Source organism: Colletes latitarsis, chromosome 9 (genome assembly GCF_051014445.1).
Source record: "Colletes latitarsis isolate SP2378_abdomen chromosome 9, iyColLati1, whole genome shotgun sequence".
Taxonomy (NCBI): Eukaryota; Metazoa; Arthropoda; class Insecta; order Hymenoptera; family Colletidae; genus Colletes; species Colletes latitarsis.
In genome coordinates this window covers 19,752,277-19,771,338 of record NC_135142.1, presented here as the reverse complement: position 1 = coordinate 19,771,338, position 19,062 = coordinate 19,752,277, and the positions used below count along the sequence as shown (strand labels likewise).

At 35.4% G+C, this 19,062-nt stretch overlaps 5 protein-coding genes across 12 annotated transcripts in view; 2 read left to right on the top strand and 3 right to left on the bottom strand.

Annotated features, from left to right (window-relative positions):
* LOC143345934 (EGFR adapter protein) overlaps positions 1-7,267 on the top strand; it is a 270,232-nt gene extending 262,965 nt beyond the window's left edge. For all 5 annotated transcript variants that reach the window (XM_076773560.1, XM_076773564.1, XM_076773563.1 and 2 more), the window contains 3 exons: positions 828-1,046; positions 1,753-1,924; positions 4,972-7,267. In XM_076773560.1, the coding sequence (XP_076629675.1) occupies positions 828-1,046; positions 1,753-1,924; positions 4,972-5,181 (601 nt within the window). In that variant the 3' untranslated portion in view covers positions 5,182-7,267. The remainder of the gene's footprint in view (positions 1-827; positions 1,047-1,752; positions 1,925-4,971) is intronic.
* The window catches only part of Fucta (glycoprotein 3-alpha-L-fucosyltransferase A), a 428,362-nt gene that overhangs the window by 126,125 nt on the left and 283,175 nt on the right, over positions 1-19,062 (bottom strand). The window lies entirely within an intron of this gene.
* LOC143345284 (DDB1- and CUL4-associated factor 13) lies at positions 8,673-11,037 on the bottom strand. Its single transcript, XM_076772252.1, has 7 exons — positions 10,793-11,037; positions 10,288-10,685; positions 10,042-10,210; positions 9,815-9,962; positions 9,175-9,475; positions 8,923-9,086; positions 8,673-8,833 (listed from the first exon to the last, which is right to left on the bottom strand). The coding sequence occupies exons 1-7, from the start codon at positions 10,860-10,862 to the stop codon at positions 8,746-8,748; spliced, it is 1,338 nt and encodes a 445-aa protein (XP_076628367.1). The 5' UTR covers positions 10,863-11,037; the 3' UTR covers positions 8,673-8,745.
* LOC143345512 (UPF0389 protein CG9231) lies at positions 13,398-15,126 on the top strand. 3 transcript variants are annotated; one of them, XM_076772710.1, is made up of 4 exons: positions 13,398-13,548; positions 14,075-14,238; positions 14,329-14,425; positions 14,620-15,126. In XM_076772710.1, exons 2-4 carry the CDS (start codon positions 14,076-14,078, stop codon positions 14,852-14,854), a joined length of 495 nt encoding a protein of 164 aa, XP_076628825.1. In that variant the 5' UTR covers positions 13,398-13,548; position 14,075; the 3' UTR covers positions 14,855-15,126. The 3 variants fall into 3 exon arrangements, with proteins under 3 accessions (XP_076628825.1, XP_076628826.1, XP_076628827.1); XM_076772711.1 differs by lacking the exon at positions 13,398-13,548 and adding an exon at positions 13,623-13,727; XM_076772712.1 differs by lacking the exon at positions 13,398-13,548 and adding an exon at positions 13,678-13,696.
* Positions 15,439-16,928, bottom strand: Ccdc58 (Coiled-coil domain-containing 58). Of its 2 annotated transcripts, none has more exons than XM_076772713.1 (2): positions 16,522-16,928; positions 15,439-16,045 (listed from the first exon to the last, which is right to left on the bottom strand). In XM_076772713.1, the coding sequence occupies exons 1-2, from the start codon at positions 16,564-16,566 to the stop codon at positions 15,659-15,661; spliced, it is 432 nt and encodes a 143-aa protein (XP_076628828.1). In that variant the 5' UTR covers positions 16,567-16,928; the 3' UTR covers positions 15,439-15,658. The 2 variants fall into 2 exon arrangements, with proteins under 2 accessions (XP_076628828.1, XP_076628829.1); XM_076772714.1 differs by having other exon boundaries at positions 16,429-16,562.

The window sequence follows — 19,062 nt, the reverse complement described above, 5'->3', positions numbered from 1 at the left end:
TTTATAGAAGTGAAACCTAAAAATTTCGATAGCAACAGATAAATTTGCTATGAAAAGATTGTCCTTTGATAAATATATAATTAAAAGCAATGGAGATATCGCTACTCTGTAGCTATTATTCAGTATAACGTATTCAGTCGGAAGTCAGGGGGATCGTTCACACAGTCGTCTTACCCGAAGTCATTTTAACTAAACAAAGAAGAGAACATCGACTGTAATTTACCTAAATTACTCTTGGGGTCAAACAGGCCCCACCAGAGCAACCATGTTGTAATTTTTAACCAGACAACTGAATTCCGATTTATGCATGCAGTAGCTACGCGAATTGTAGTCAGGGTGAATAAATTTGCAAACGATTTGAATAGGTCCCATTGGTTAAAGCAGTCGTTCCGATAACCAAAAGATCTAACTGTAAAAGTTAGGAGACCTAGATGTTTAGAAAATTTTCAAACGTTGCGTAAAAATGAAGTAGCAGTCTATCGAGAAAGAGTTTAAAGAAACAGCTTCTTTCGTAATTATTCAAAAAAATTGTTTAATTTCTTCAAAATTATTGAAATCAACCTTTACGGTTGAATAAAACAATGATACTTGCAAGATATGTAAATGATGTTACCTTAATTAGAAATGCTGTAAAATAATACATTGAATTATCGAATATTTCTATGTTTCACGCTATAATCTAAATAAATGTCGAGAACGTCTTTAGACACTGAAAACACTGACGCGACGTTCGTGTTAAACGCTCATTTTTTATTCGTTATTTGAAACGTCTATCCAGCTAAGAATTTTGTTTACGATTATTAAGAATAGCTGTGTTAAACCTACAGGATAGGACACAATTCTCCAAGTTCGGGTACTGAAACGGAATTCAAGTCGAAGAGAAGATCCCAAATTAGTACTTCGAGCAGTTCGGTACCTGCTGACGGAAGTACTCATGGATCGACGCCAACACCACCACCCCTACCTGAAAGGACGGACAGCTTGAACAATCGCAGCGAAGAGGCTGAATTGCGTAAAGCTCCCTGGTTCCAGGCCGGAATACCGAGGTTTTTAATTATTTCTTTCCCCAACTACGTAAAACTCATCGTTCTTGAAAGAATATGGAAAGAAATAGTTCCCTCCGTATAAAATTCATTCCAAGTTGTGCAACTTACTCGCATTCGTTCGTTTCCTTCTTCGTGTTTCGCGCGGAAACTAAATAACGATTAAACGAAACGGAAGATCACGATTTATATTCCGGGCAACGTAACATATAATTTCTATCCGAAAATCAACACTCAACAAAAATGGAGAAATCGTAAAATTTATATTAACAACCATGCATTTTCACTAAGGAAAATAAACCTAATAGGAGTCTTGAATGTTAACTATAAAAGTAAGTTCTATGACAAATTGTGGTAGTTTCCAATTCTCGAAAAACGAAGTTTGGGTTACGTGGATAATTTCAAGGGTCAAAGTGTGAAAAAGATAGTTAAACGAGAAAAGGAAATTTTTGAAAGGGACTCCCAGTCATCAGACATTTGCGCGACGTCGTTGCATCGATGAATAATTAATTCAGTAATTTCGTAGGTGAACGAGGCTCGCGCGTCTCGCCGTCGGATTTTTGCGAACAAAATAACTACTTTTTATAGTTGGGCGATATACGACGTCGTTACGCGGAATTATGATCGGCGTTTCGTTGCGGTCGTTATTTTTCCCGCTTATTTATACGGATTTGCATTTTCACGGTGTCACGGTCATTTATGATTCCAGGGAAATAACGTTGGAAGTGTTGAGCCAGGAGCCGGAAGGAGCCTTCATGGTGAGGGAGAGCACCAGTAAACCCGGATGTTATGCCCTTTCGCTACGAGTGCCGCGCGAATTCCAACCAAGCGGAATAGCCCATTATCTTATAATGCGTACGAACAAAGGCTACAAAATCAAGGTAAATCCTCCTTCGAGCCTTCGTAGGGTAGCCCTTCTTTCGAAAGACTTTAAACACCTGTAAACCGTCTGTGCTTTATCCGCGGTAATCGCCACTTTCACTGAAACGGGTTAAATTCACCTTCTGCTACGATGACTTATTTCACAGCGAACAAGATGGAAACGACCTAGTAATTGAACGTCCATAAAGCCAACTTGTGTAGACACTTTCTCTTTAAACACATAAAGCGAGTAGGTACGCGATTAGGCAGAGTATTAGTTTTCATAATTAGCTTATACCTTTCAACTATAATCCACGTTTTACCAGTAATGTATTTTATGGAACGATTCTAAAGACCGAAGTACTCTTATTAAAACTTGATTGTCAGTGCTGCAGAAAACATCCTGTGAAAGGGTCGAAGATGTTTCGTAATAATCGAATTTAATTCCAAATAATGTTTCAAACGTATACTATTCAATTTTATATAAATTTGTTCGTACAAGGAATGGCCACAAAAACGAATAAATTTGTTTTATGAATATCTCGTCAATATAAAAATGCATTGATTTTAATGTACAAGACTTGACGATGAGTGAGTAGCCTTTTGATTGTGGAACTTGACATTATGAACTTGTGGCGAGTCAGACTCGTTATTGTACGACAAGGGGTTAATTTCTGCAAAAGTGTGGTTTCATTTTCGAAATATCATAATGGAGATACCGTGCAAGCAGAAAGTTACGCCGGTTGTCCATTTTGCCGGTTCGGGTATGCGTATTTAAATGATCGAACTTCCCTTGTAGGATAAATTAAATGGGTCCGCGGACTTTGATAATCTCTGAAACCAGTATAAATGAGTTCCGCCGGACCGCAGGGAAATCAAAACTCTCCCCTCTCTTTTCGTCGGGAATTGCATTGCCGTAGCAACACGCCACGAGGTTCCGAATACGTACGACACATGATAATTTTGACGTTGGTTCGTTTAATGGACAAATAATGCATTGCGTGGGATCGAGCCCGCGATCTCTAACGACGCGAACAGAACACGCACAGTTACTTCCGCTCTTGTTCGTGCGCTATAATAGTAATTCGCTATAAATGGGGAAAAACTTGTTTCTCAAGAATGTTATTTTTGAAAGTGGTATTCATTTTTTCCATACGTTGAGATATTTAGAAATTTGTCTTTGAGTAAATTAAAAAGAAAATTTGTGAATGGTCATGACACGTTGAAAACAACGATCCTCGTTCGATCACCGAGGTGCAGCGGGGGTGGCCGCGTGCAGTCTTTAGGGATGGATGACCGTTTGAAAACATGTTGTTTTATTATTGTATATATTGTTTATATTATATATCTGTATCGGTTTTACAATTGGGCATTATTTACCGTTACTATTAAAATAACAATAAACAAAAAAAAAACTACTTCCGTAAATAGAAAAAGTAACACAGTGTAATAAAAAGAACATTTAGGTAAAAATAAAATTGGGAAAGAGTTTATAAGAATAACAAAGCTATTTAGAGAATGAAGTAAGCACAGTAGTACAATAAACAACATTTGATAAAAATGTGAGAAATGAGAGAGGTAGCTCTAACTCTGTAATCGAGAACAATTAAGTAGAAATAAAATATGTCCCCTAGGAAAATTAGTAATTAAAACTTTGCCTACAGTTAGGAAAGAATAATTACTGAAAGAGCAGAATTACTACTGGTAACAATATACAGGGTATTCGGCTACCCCTGGAAAAAATTTTAATGGGAGATTAAAGGCTAAAATAAGACGAAATTCTTCGTTAAAAAATTACTAAAAAAATGAATTAAAAAATTTCAAATCATTTATGGAAAAATTATTTTCGGTTACGGGGGTCAATTACAATCATTTTTGGTGAATAGACATACCCTCGAAACCTTAACCAGTTTCGAGAAAAAAATTCTAGTAGGTGTGAAATTTTTCGACAAGATTAAAAATTTCCAAATCGTTATAAAAAAATTATTTTTAGTTCTAGGGGTCAATTACAATCATTTTTGGTGAATAGACATACCTTCGAATTCCTACGCGTTTTGCGAGAAAAAAATTCCTTACCGAAAATATAATTTCTGGCCAGAAATGTCTGCCCGAATTTTCATGCGAATCTTTAAAACGTCATAACTTCTGAACGGATTGGACGATTTTAATGTTTAAAAAAGCAAACTACGCGTATTTTGGTGGAGAATATGTACAAATTGCAAAAATATTCGAAAAGTTGGTCCTTGACCCCGCAAAATGAGAAAACCCCCATAAAAATGGTCCAATTTTCAAACAGTCATAACTCCTATAATTGTGAATATATTTCAATGAAACTTTTTTCTGAAGTAGAGCTCATGGACACCTACAAAAAAGTATTAGACAACTTTTCTGTAGGGCGTCAAACAAAATTACTAAAAATGAAAAATGAATTTTTAAGAAAAATCGACAGGGGTTAGGTGCCTAAATTTTTCGGTGAACATAAATTTTTTCAAATCGTTCTGGAAAAATTATTTTCGGTTGCGGGGATCAATTACAATCATTTTTGGTCAACAAACCTACCCTCGAAATTGTAACCATTTTCGAAAAAAAAATTCGAGTAAGTGCTGAAATTTTTCGGATGAAATTAAAAAATTTCAAATCGTTCTGGAAAAAATATTTTCAGTTGCGGTGGTCAATTACAAGCATTTTTGGTCTTAAGACATACCCCCAAAATCCTACGCAGTTTCAAGAAAAAAATTCAAGTAAGAGCTGAAAGTGTTGGGCGAAAAAAAAGAATATCGAATTGTCTTCGAAAAATTATTTTTAGTTGCAGTGGTCAATTACAAGCATTTTTTATCAAAAGACATATCCCCAAAATCCTACGCAGTTTCAAGAAAAAAATTTGTGTAGATGTGCAAATATTAATAATTTTGTTAATAACTTTTTAATGAAGCCTCAATCAACAAATTGGTATCCTTGATTTTCGTCTTATTTTAGCCTCTAGAATCTCCCATTAAAATTTTTCCCAGTGGAACAGCCTGTGTAACGGACATCGGTAATAATCGTGCTCCTTCCATTTGCGTTTCAGGGTTTCACGAAGGAGTTCACGACGCTCACTGCCCTAATTACTCACCACTCCGTGATGCCTGAATTACTGCCGTGCCCATTGTCACTGAGTCGATACAATCCTAGCTTCGTGAAGAGCGATTCCAACAAAGACTTCGCGGACATCGATTCGGATCCCGATTACAATACCCTAGCCGACTTCCGGAAGATGATGGCTGACTTGAACGTCTAGAATGAAATCTCTAGGGAATCGAAATGATACGGAAAAAAAGAAAAATCGTTTCGACACGTACACGTTCCGAGAGACCACACGAGACTGAATTGAATTACGCTTTGCGAATGGAACCCGTACACCTGGTACGCAGGGTGTCGCGACGCGTTCGAGGACAGGAGGAATTCACGAAATCTCGAGGAAGTGCGCGTTCGATCTTGAATTCTGCGTCGATCGTAACGATCGACGTGTTGGGGAATTTCTTGACGATCGACAAGCGTGTTGCAACGATACACACACTCTGTACTCGATAACGAAACACATCGCGGTGATACGTATTTCGTAAGTCGTCGATAGCTGTAAGGTACTATTAACGGAAACGACAGCGAATCAAAAAGTCGAAGGACGCACAGCAGGGAAACCGATTCCTTATTTTGTAGATCGATTCGCGGAGTTTGCTCGTAAGGCACAACGGGGGGAGACCGTCTGGCAACAATTTCACTTTGAATTGAAATGCCAACGAATATGTTAGTTGCCACGTGTGTATTCGTTGGCACGAACTATCTCAGAGGCGTTAACATATCCTGCGCGACACGCGAGCTCCGCGAAAGGAAATCTCGATGAATGACTAGTTTGCAGCATTTTTTACGCGAAACGAACAATTACCGCGAGAATGAGATGAGTATATTTTTGAATGTTACTTGCGAATGTCTATTGAATGGATTTTTGTTCTGAATGAATCTCGTGAAACTGTATTGGTGTCACGATACGGTCGCATTTAATTTAGAAATAGAAAAAAAAGGGAGTTTTACAGGCAACGTTGCATCAACCAACGACGATCGTTACCTAGAAATGATACTATAGCTTGAGGTTTAACTGTTGAAATACTATCAGGGATGAGTAACGACGTTGAATACGTCGGCGCTGCAATTATGTTTTCGCTGATTTTCGATCGACTGTTAAGAAGAGAAATGAGATTCTTAAGGTTCTGTCAAATAACGTTTCGCACGGCTAGACAGCGTGTTCCGAAATTAATGTACATGTGTTTATATGTATATAAATTATAATTATTGTTATATCATACTACTTATATTTAATTAAACGAACTCAACGGCAGCGTTAGAATGGACTGTATCCTTGGAACACTGACGAGACGTAGAATTCCAGGAGCATCGAGGCCGATTGGAGAAAATGACTTTGCAGTGGTAATTTAATCGTTCGACTCACCTAGTCTTGTACAGAATTTGCGTGCGCATAGTGAATAATTAAGAAGAAGGAAGGGGTTAAAATACAACAAAATTACAACACGCGTATCACGACCGACATTGACAAGCGAAACGGAGAAATGTGTGCCGCTTTTTGTATGCCTAAGAACATAGAGCCATAAGCAAACACTTCGTGCAAACTCCTACATCTCAATTTTTTTATTTTTTTTTTACAATATACAGAATAAGATGGAAAGGAAACTCATCGAGACAACTAGCCAACCTTCTCCCCGATTAATACGAAACGCATCAGATCAGATTACACGAACGGCCACCAATTTATCCTACGAAGCAACGTGGATAAGACAGACAGTAACCGATAACCGATAAAATAATATTTTAATAAGAAGTTTACGCGCGTTCAAGTATCTGGTATTAAATTGAATACAACTCACTCCCTGCCATGCTAGAATTTATATATATATATAACAAATCGATAAATGTGTTTTACATTCGTTTATTTAAACCGAATCGACCGGACGCATAACAGCTATAATGCGGACTTCAAAGAGTAAAGTAAGCAAAAGTGCGAAGACAAATCGCTTATCGTCATCCTCGAGAAAATGCATAGAATAAAAAAAAAAAAAAAAACTTCAACATGGATTTAGTTAGCTCACGAACATTCATTGTACTTCGACATCGAAAGGAAGATACAGGAAAATCTTTGTGTCACCAAATTGATTAACGTCTGCTATGATAAACGCGCAAAGAAAATGAAAGGAAAATTAATTAATCGTTGTAATCTACGCTAAGCGAGACATTAATCACTGCTTGAAGTTTGTAACGTTTTACGAATCATTATAGCAATGCGTTGTATAATTTCAATAAAATTATTTATTACAATAAACAATAAATAAAGATAATATAATTTAGTCTATAAACTAGCACCACGACCGAAATAATATTGTGGCGTCGCCTCCCATGCTCGCCACCAATTGCTATAGAGGGTGTTCGGACACCCCTGGGAAAAATTTTAATGGGAGAGGGCAAAATAAGACGAAAATCAAGAATATCAATTTCTTGACTGAGGCTTCGTTAAAAAGTTATTAAAAAATTTCAAATCGTTCTGGAAAAATTAGTTTTGGTTGCAGGGGTCAATTACAATCATTTTTGGTGAATACACGTACCCTCGAAATCCGACGCATTTTCGAGAAAAAAATTCCTTACCGAAAATCTAATTTCTGACCAAAAATACTTCCCTGAAATTTCATCCGAATCTTTAAAATGTCATAACTCCTGAACGGATTGGACGATTTTAATGTTTAAAAAAGCAAACTACGCGTATTTTGATGGAGAATATGTACAAATCGCAAAAATATTCGAAAAGTTGGTCCTTGACCCCACAAAATGAGAAAACCCCCATAAAAATGGTCCAATTTTCAAACAGTCATAACTCCTATAATTGTGAATATATTTCAATGAAACTTTTTTCTGAGGTAGAGCTCATGGGCACCTACAAAAAAGTATTAGACAACTTTTCTGTAGGGCGTCAAACAAAATTACTAAAAATCAAAAATGAATTTTTAAGAAAAATCGACAAGGGGGTATAGGTGCCTAAATTTTTCGGCGAAAAAAAAAATTTCGAATCGTTCTAAAAAAATTATTTCTAGGTTCTGGGGTCCAATACAACCATTTTTAGTGATTACACATACTCCCGAAATCCTACGCATTTTCGAAAAAAAAATTTAGTACGGGCGAAACTTTAAACGTTAATGACTTCTTAACGAAGCCTCCATCAATAAATTTGTATTCTTGATTTTCGTCTTATTTTGGTCTCTAGAATCTCCCATTAAAATTTTTCCCAGGAGTGGCCGAACACCTTGTATACATTCCTCGACCGATTTCCCAATATCCCAGTCATCTAAGGCAAGGCCTGCTAGAAAGCCTTACTGATGAATCCTTTTCTTTTTCTATCCTCCCACAAATTTCCCGAGTTCCTACTCACAGCAAAGTAGCGCCACAATATTATTTCTTTCTCAAAAATAATGCGTAGATTTAAAAACATAAACATACGTGGCTGCCGGGGCAATCGGGAAGCTGGTTCCAAAAACTGGTGGGGACAACAACCGGTCAATTTCCAAGTCATCATTGTATCTCGAAAGCCAAATATCTTGTGTACTACCATTCAACAAAAAAAGAAACAACTTGCATTCGTACGTTTTGTGTATCCGACTTAAAAGTTGCTAATAGGAATATGTCTGAATATGACTATTTTAAAAGATCGTTGATGGTTTAAATAAATTTCAATTTAACAGGGGAAAATTTTATTTTCATTACTTTTGTACAAAAATCTGTAGTAGTATGACAAAATATTTCATTATTATAAGTCTTGTCTGACGACATGTTTCTGCCTCTCTGGAATAAAAGGTACCGCTCCCGGTTTGGAATGGATGCGCCTCTTGGCCTCCCTGCAACAAGATAATTATACACGGTAAAATATTCTAATGAAGAATGTGCATATTTTGGGCTAATTTTGTATGTAGATGATGATACGTACTTCCGACTGCTTTTCTCGCGTATTGTACGTAATTCGGCTTTAGCGTTATAAATATGTTTTGGAACCTGCCTATGGCGGGCAATTCTCTTAATTTGAGGGTGTGCAGCGAACTTTTCTTTTAATGCTTCGCCGTAATTCAGAGCTGCTCTTTCTCTAGGTTTCAGCTAGAACAATGCGTTACGTTAGATATTTTCACGTATAATAACAAAATGGAAAAAGGAAATCAGAAATCATTTTAATTATTATACATACCACGCCCAGCTTTTCCGACGCCCTTGCCTTCCAAACTCTAATATTCATTTCATCGCTACCGCTAAGAAGGTATTTATTATCTAGAGACCAAGCGGTGCACGTCAATCTTTGCATACGTTTCGTGTGATAAACATCCCTAGAATGTCCCTTATCGACTTCAAAAATACGAATCGATTTATCGTAACTACCAGATACAAATTCTTTTCCAGTTGGTGCATAATCCACATCTATCACAGCTTCTACGTGGTCCTTATGTACATTTACCGGAGTATACATTTTACGAATGTCAAAAGTATATAAACTGAAGTGAAAATATCGAAACTTCATTACAAAGTTTTTCCTTCAATGATATTCTTTCGAATGGCATCCGCGATTGATCGACATAAAAATCGAAGGAAGACAGAGAGAGAAGGGGGAGGGAGTAGCAAATATAAAATTTTAGCTTCAGCAATTAAATAGTTTCCAGAATGTTAATAAAGAAATTGCAACATCTTTGTTGCGTTGCAGTTTCTGTATCGCCGTCGATCAGATTCCCGCTAGAGAAATAAAACATAACCTAACCTAACCTAATATCTCAGAAACTATTAAAGTCCTGAAGGTAAAATTGCTGTATTAAATAATATATTCGTCAAAAACTTACTTATAGTCTTCGTTAGCACACGTAAAAGTTACAGCTTCCATGGGATTCCAAGACAGTTTATTAGTCCTTAATTTCATAAACACTTTTCTCAAAGGACCTGTTTCTCTGGCATCATATAAGATGATACTACGGTCACTTGCACAAGCAGCTGTAAGACAATAATGAATATTTATAACTCTGAAGTAAAATGTTTTCCATTATATAACAAAATATTCAATGATTATTACCGAATAAGTTCGATTGAACAGGATTATATTTAATGTCATACAAGCTATCAACACCCCATTTGAATGTCTTAATTGGTTCGTTTCTAGTTTCTTCCCAAAGATTACATACTTCGCCGCATGTTGCAAATACAGGCTGCCTTCGATGATGAGAGATTCCAGTAATAATAGTCTATAAAATATTCATAATTTTAAATTTATTATCTGGAATAAAATGAGTTTGTTTTCTTTCAGTTCTTGTAATCTTACTTTACTAAGAATTGTATTTATAGGTTCGTCTTCTTCGCCGTATGGTGGCCTTTCTGCTTTCCACAATTTAATAGTTTTATCATCGCCGACAGTAATAAAATGTTCAGCATTTGCATCAAATACAATTCCACGTACTATACCATCGTGTGCCAAAACTGAACGTTCACAAGTTCTATGAGTAAGATTCCATTCTCTTACTTCTCCATCAAAAGCTCCGCTAATAAGTGTAGACAATTGGAAAGGATGTTTACACAAAGTAGACACTCCATCTCTATGACCTTCCAAACATCCTACAAAAGGCTTTGCAAACACCCTTTCTAATTTGACTGCATTTAATGCTCTTGTATATTCTCTTGCTGCATCAAATGGATGCAGTGCTGGATCATAGTTCCTAGGAACTGCAAATAATGTACATAATTAGTAACCGATATATTAATGTTAAATACTTTAAAAAGACTTTAATGTTATTTTAAAGGTTGCACATGTATGATCGAATACAACCAACCTTTATGAATATCACGTTTCGTTTCTCGTATATGTTCATCCGGATTTCTCGTTAACATTTTCACCTTCATTTTGGTAAAAATATAAAATCAGTTAACGTACAAATATTTAATTGACGGTCAGTTATTGAGCCGACCATAATACAATACAAACACACGAAACATATGCGCGATACCACGTGAGTGTTTAAAAATCTATCAACGTAATAAATAAAATTCCTCGTGCGATGCCTCGAGAGAGTCCAGAGAGCCGCCCAAGTTTGCATGGAATAGTTCGTTATTATCAACGATAGATGGCGCTTATTTTTCGACCTCAAACCCCCTGGTGCTAAAACGCCCAAGTTTGTCGTAGAATAGTTTGTTACCTTCAACGCTAGGTGGCGCTTATATATCGATCTTGTAGTGCCTGTTAGAATAATGATTCTGGAGGCATCTATACAAACTTGCGGAAATTAGGTTTTTACGAGTTACTGTTGGTAAGTGGAGTAGTACCATAAGAGTTTACCTTACAACCAAGATAAGTAACCTCAGATTTGCCAAAGAAACTTTTTACAACATTGATGGTAATTCCAAAATCTTTCAGACGTTGAAACAGAATGCGAAGATGCTCTTTACCAATTTTTAATATGGCAGACTTTGTGCCAAATTAAATAGAGACATTAATTAAACATTAAACATTGAACATTTTATTAACAGCAAATGTATATGAGCTTGTACATCGAGAGCTTGTGACAGACTGACTTCAAACTTTTATGTTAATTAATAAAAAAGAATAAATATCAAACCAGTAAAATAAATATATAAATCTTCTTCACCAAGAGTAACTCGTAAAAACCTAATTTCCGCAAGTTTGTATAGATGCCCCCAAAATAATTATTCTAACAGGCACAACAACCTTGTGCCCTCTAGTGCTAAAACGCCCAAGTTTGTCGTGGAATAGTTCGTATCGTCCACGCTAGATGGATTTCTCGAGAAACTTGGGCTTTTTAGCACCAGAGGGCCTGAGGTCGGTAAATAAGCGCCATCTAGCGTTGAAGGTAACGAACTATTCCACGACAAACTTGGGCGTTTTAGCACCAGGGGGTTTGAGGTCGAAAAATAAGCGCCATCTATCGTTAAAAATAACGAACTATTCCCCGGCAAACTTGGGAGTTTTAGCGTTTTGACGTTTTAATTTTATCTCTGCTCAGAACCGTCATTGTGTAAAGTTTGATTTTTCAAGAAATTTCTAACAAGCAAATTCATGCAAGCGCGCTTTAACTCAGAAATTAAATCACAACCATGATCATGATTTCACAATCGTTGTGATAAATAATGGTTAGTGATTTTGTGCGCCATCTTTAGTATATACATAGCATCAAGAAAAGCGCAAACTGTCTATTATTTGCATATTTTTAATTTAAATTTAGAAAAAAATATAGATGCGTTTATTCAAAATATTTATTAGATCTAATAAATCTATTTTATTTACAGATAACTGAAAGCATGTGGAACATTGAATAACATTACTGCAAACGTGGTCTGTGGCGGACGATTTTCCAACTGAATGGAGGTAAGGAATATCAATTTTCCAACTTAAAAACTATTAGAAGAGTCCACGTTTTTGCTACGCTGCTTCGATGTTAATAAACAGTTTTAGTGACGTCATTACTATTCTTGTTAGCACTCACGTTGCCAAATCAATCGACGTAACGTAGACGATGTAAAAGCGTTTAAAGTACATGGAGTTTAATTTAGAAAATCACTATACAAAAGAACTAAGCATGGCAACATGCAATGTATAAAAAAATATCATTTTTAACATACTATAAAATAAAATAGGCACGAAAAGATAGTTTTCTTTCTTAGATATTTGAAACATCTTGACAAATTATCGATTACATGTATAAAGTGGAAGCTAAGAACAATATCATGAACGAGTTAACTCTATGCTGTAATTTACTGTATGGTAAAGGATCTCGCGCGAAGAGGTCAATAACCGTCTTCGGAGAAATCCATACGTCCTACGTGACATCTTGCACATAACGATCCTATAAAATCATAAACTATTATCAAGTGGATCGTGTAACTTCATGAAATAATTCCAAGAAATCCTCATATACGACAGTTGTTTCACTTGACTCCCACAAACTAATATTCATTCAAATTAAATACAATAATAAATATTTTATTTTTAACACATATCAACTATAATTTTCATTGGAAGGTTGATATTATTATAATTTCCTTAAATTGCATACTGAGCAGAAAGATAAAATCATTAGAAATATTGTCCCCATATAATAATTCCTTTTAAACTGTTCAAAATTGTATACTTAGTTTAATGAAATAATTCATAAAGTAAGAAATTTTGAATATAAATAGGCTGTAGCAACGTACGATAAATTTAAAAATCTGAGTAAAATAGAGATATTACAAACACATGAAATCATAGAACAGTAGTGCCCACTTAAGTGACCGCACTTTTGCCCACTGAAATATCCGCGATACATTGCATGTATGGTTTCGGGTGCCAGCTATTGTATCTCACTCGCACTTATCCTCTTTCCTTAACTCCGTTAAATTTTGAGAAGTAACCATACCCATTTAAACAACCGTGGTCGGTCCCAAACGCGGACATTTAAGTGGGCACTACTGTAATTGGCATCTGTGAAAGAGTATATAAGTATCAGAGCTCAGTGCCTTGCGCGTCAGTATTCACATAGTGACAGAAAGATACTGTTTGTTATCAAATATTGATCCGTGTCTATCATCGAAAGTAAGTAATTACATTTTGTGGAATTGATAACGTGTGTTTGGATAACATCAGGGTGCTTGAAACGGATGTGTCAAAAAAAAATTGATTACAATGCAGAAAAAGGTTAAATTATACTTTAGTAACTTCTTTATAAAATTATTCGGACAAGGTTAATGTGTAACTATTAGCTGTACCTCTAGGTACTGTGTCACATGTTTTATTTATAGGCATATAACCTACGAAAATCATATATAATAGGATAAATCTGAATGTTACATACATCATATAAATTCTTTAAAATTACGTGCGTGCATTTGTAAAATATTAATTATCGATGCTATCTAGAAATTGTTAATTTTAATAAATTTTTGAATAAAAGGTTTGCAAAGTAAACGATTGAAAGTTTTAATGGTTTTAGTATAAGTAGAGTAAGTTAGAATAAATTTAATGGTATTGTAAACTAGGATACATTAAGATAAAATTTAGATACATAATTTTAGACAATTACGATTGCTACATTATAAATAAAAATTTAAAATAATTGTAGAATGTTTCGTTCGCTATTGTTAAGGCAATTTAAGTTGCCAAGAAGTAGTCAATTACATTCTACTGCTACCAGTAAAAATAAATCTCCATCGCTTAGTAATCAAACACCAAAGCCAACTGATCAATCACCAAAGCCCGAAAATCAAGAAAGCAGTGAATCTCACAGTAAGATATATTCTATGCATTTATTGTACATTAAGTCAAATACAAAATGAGACAAAATAAATTCGATTTTATATTTTTTATGTACTTCAGTACAAGGTCATATGCATACTCCAACTGCTATGGATAAAAGAATACTAGTATGGGTTAAACGTTATCCTAGTATAGATGCAATCCCAAAACAAATAACGTAAGTAAATATATTGATACGCAAATGCTCATATCAAGGCTTCTTGTGCATAATATATTATAGTTTTAAATGTTTATGGTTTATGATGTAGTTCAGATAAATTGCAATTTTCACATTTAATATGTGAAAAAATTACTTTACTTTCCTTCAGAATTCATATACTAAGTATTATTTATGTACTTTTTATTAATTAGATATGATTGTATTCAGCGAGCACATACTATGGCAAGAATTCGTGTATGTAATTACCTAATAATTTTTGCATTGGTTGGATTTATGTTTTCTATTTGGAGTGGAAAAAAAGATGTAGCATCTGGAAAGCATATAATATCAGATAGAATGAACTGGGTAAGGGAACAGAGACAAAAAGGATTAGCTGAAGCTGAAGCTAAAGCTAAAGCTGAAGCTGAAGCTGCTAAATTGCAATAGAGCAATATTTTAGTGATATATTAAATAAATTAAAACTTTAATAAATAGCGATCATGTAGCAAGCAGTATATCAAACTTCAAATATATTTTTTGATTTAATATGGAACATAGTTTTTGTCTCAACAGTGTTTTCAAATTAGCAGTAATATAATTCTGTATAAAATATTTTTATAAATGCTTAAATTGTAATATATATTATTTTAAGATATACTTTATGTGTATATTAATTAAAGCAAGTTTCAAATGTTCAGTTAATAAATCGCTATTTTATATTTAAATACAGTAGTGCCCACGTAAGTGTCCGCGCTCGAGACCGGCCGCGGTCGTTTAAGTGGGCATGGTTGCTTCTCAGAATTCAACGGAGATAAGGAAAGAGGATAAGTGCGAGTGAGATACAATAGTTGGCACCTGAAACCATATACAATGTATCGATAACGACCGGCCACTTGGCTCCCAAAAATTGATGGGGATAACGACGGACACTTAAGTGGGCATTACTGTATATTTAAAAATTTTTGTCATTTCCATGATTTGTACATAGTACTTTGATGGATTAAAAATAATTATAATACATTCTAAAGAAATTATGAAAAGATGGTTTAATGGTAATTTTCACAAATAACAAACTTTATGTAATTACTATTTCATTAATGCAGTAACTAACTATATTTATAATTAACGTATCTAATTACATATTATCGTGATTACGGTCAGGTTATAATAACCTATATAGCTATAAATGCAGTTAGGTTTATAACCATGTAAATCATTGACATGTTTGAAATATTCGTTGGTAATACAACACTAAGTTGTTATGTTTGGTGGTTTATAAAAACTACGGCATCTTTCATAATATACTTGAATTGTACGTTTCTTTACAACCTCTTCAACATTTAATTCTGATTGTAATAATCGCAAAGTACTTTGTTCCTTCCTCAATGTCTTAAGAAGCTGCGGACTCTCATTACCATTATCTCTCTGGTTCCTTAATTGTTTCACTCTTTCCTTAGTGCCATTTAAACATCTTGTAATAGCTAATTCTCTTTTTCTATGACCTGATTGAATTTGTTCAAATAAATCTTTACATGTAGCGGTAGGATCAACTTGGCTTTTAAAAGATTCTGTTGGAATTGTTGTGTTCAACATATAAATAATTTTGTCATCAATTTGTCGCATCTTTTGCAATGCATCCTGAAAGAAAAGAAACATTTGTAGTTTAAATAATTTAAAAAATATTCAACAAAATGTCTTAATTAATTAATATGATATATTATCATATCTTTTTATTTGTATTATTATATCGTACTCCTTGATGCATATATAACAATTTTATATATGCATATGATTACAAAATATTACAGTAAGTTTAATTCGTACATGTGGCAACCTAACCTAAACTCGAGTTTTAAAATTAGTTTTATAAATGATATGTTAAATTCACTCTTTTTATATTAATTCTCAAAAAGTTTCTTGACTCAAATGTTCTTTAATTGTACAAAATATTATGTAAACCATTTAATAACAGTAATTGAATTGAAGATACACAATGGTAACATTTTAAAAATGCAAAGTACCATTCATCGAATATTAGTTAATGCAATTTGATTAAAATTGAGAAAATTGATATTTAATATCCTTTGTGTTATATTCATTTACGATAGAAATACCTGAAACTCTAGAAAATCACCACATTCAACACTTATGGCTGCCATAGTTAAGCGAAGACTGCAGAGCCAGTATCTATAAGTTATAGATAAAAGCAATAGGTGACGGGTTGAAATAATGTGTAATTTATAATTTACAATTTAATACAGTTATGATTTAATGGGGAAAAAGTTTCATCGAATATATTTCTCTTGTACATACAGTAATGCGTAAATGAGATGGCTAGGTAATTATTTATTTTACTTATTGAATCATAACATTCGTCGTAGATCTAGAGTAGTTCAAAGAGGATAGGGACTAATATAAATCGTGAAAAAAGGTCTAAATTTCGAAGATTTGAGAATCCAATCCCTATAAATTATAAATAGAAATAAAAATATTAAAGTTTTCAGTGATCAATATTTGTCAATTAATAAAAAAATCCCTAGCAACGATTAAAATTCAGATAATAAACTTTGTTGGCCAATATGGGGAACTCAAGCCAAAGACTTCGGAGGGGCGACAAAGACAAAATGACATATGCCCTCTTTCTCGATTCACCGAAGCTGCCCAAAGTAAGTTTGGACCGTCTCGTGAGAGTCGAGAGAGAAAGGCTCACACTTCCCTTCGCGCTCTTGAACAACTAATATCTGACCTCCCGTCAACAGGTCTCTACTGGCCTCTGCTGACCGCTGCTGACCACTCCTGGAATTTCTGACAACGTATAACGATTACGACTGGCTACTGTTAGTCTCTCCCAGCCTCTGCTGACCGCTGCTGACCACTCCTGGAATTTCTGACAAGTATAACGATTACTACTGACGTCAGTCAGACTCCGCTGGCCTCTGCTGACCGCTGCTGACCACTCCAGTTACTTCTGACAATGTATAACGATTACGACTGGCTACTGTTAGCCTCTCCCAGTCTCTGCTGGCCTCTGCTGACCACCGCTTATATTTCTGACAACGTATAACGATTACTACTGACTTCTGCCTGCCTCCGCTGGACTCTGCTGACCGCTACTGACCACTCCTGTTACTTCTGACAACGTATAACGATTACTACTTACTACTGCATGCCCCTACAAGTCTCTGCTTGCCTTTGTAGGTTTATGCTTGCCTGTGCATGTCTTTGCTGGCCTCTGCTGATCGCTGCTGACCACTCCTGGAATTTCTGACAACGTATAACGATTACTACTGACGTCTGCCAGCCCCCGCTGGCCTCTGCTGACCGCTGCTGACCACTCCAGTTACTTCTGACAACGTATAACGATTACGACTGGCTACTGTTAGCCCCTCAGAGCCTCTGCTGGCCCCTGCTGACCACCGCTTATATTTCTGACAACGTACAACGATTACTACTGACTTCTGCCTGCCTCCGCTGGACTCTGCTGACCGCTGCTGACAACTCCTGATACTTCTGACAACGAATAATGATTACAACTTGCTACTGCTTGCCCCTGCTGGACTCTGCTTGCCACTGCTTGCCACTGCTGGTCTCCGCTGGTCTCTGCTGGCCTCTGCTGACCGCTACTGACCACTCCTGTTACTTCTGACAACGTATAACGATTATGACTGGTTACTGTTAGCCCCTCAGAGCCTCTGCTAGCCCCTGCTGACCACCGCTTACATTTCTGACAACGTACAACGATTACTACTGACTTCTGCCTGCCTCCGATGGACTCTGCTGACCACTCCTGATACTTCTGACAACGTATAACGATTACTACTGACTACTGCCAGTCTCTCCCAGCATCTGCTGACCTCTGCTGACCACCGCTTATATTTCTGACAACGTATAACGATTGCTACTGATTTCTGCCAGCCTCCGCTGGCCTCTGCTGACCACTGCTGACCACTGCTGACCGTTGCTGACAAATTGTGACACGATGTAATATAATATAATATGTTTATATGTATTAAAGTGTTGTATAATGTAAATCTATGGCAATAAATGATATAATTTCAAAGAATTCTATGTGTTCTCATCATTTTTACCCTTCTTTTCCTATCGAAATCATTCCCTTAGTTATAAGACACTCCGAATCTTTTAAAATTTTCTAAGTTCCTCGGAATTCCTGGAAATGACGTCATTACGTAATGTTACGTAATATTACGTAATATTACGTAATGACGTCATTTCCAGGAATTCCGAGGAACTTAGAAAATTTTAAAAGATTCGGAGTGTCTTACATTACATAATATTTGCCGAAAAATTCCGACCGGAGAAATTTTAAAGAGCTATTACGTAATATTACGTAATATTACATAATGTTACGTAATATTACATAATTTTTGCCGAAAAATTCCGGCCGGAGAAATTTTAAAGAGCTATTACGTAATATTACGTAATATTACATAATGTTACGTAATATTATGTAATTTTTGCCGAAAAATTCCGGCCGGAGAAATTTTAAAGAGCTATTACGTAATATTACGTAATATTACGTAATTTTTGCCGAAAAATTCCGGCTGCGAAAAATTTGAAAGAGTTATTACGTAATGTTACGTAACGTTACGTAATATTACGTAATATTACGTAAATTTTTTGCCGAAAAATTCAGG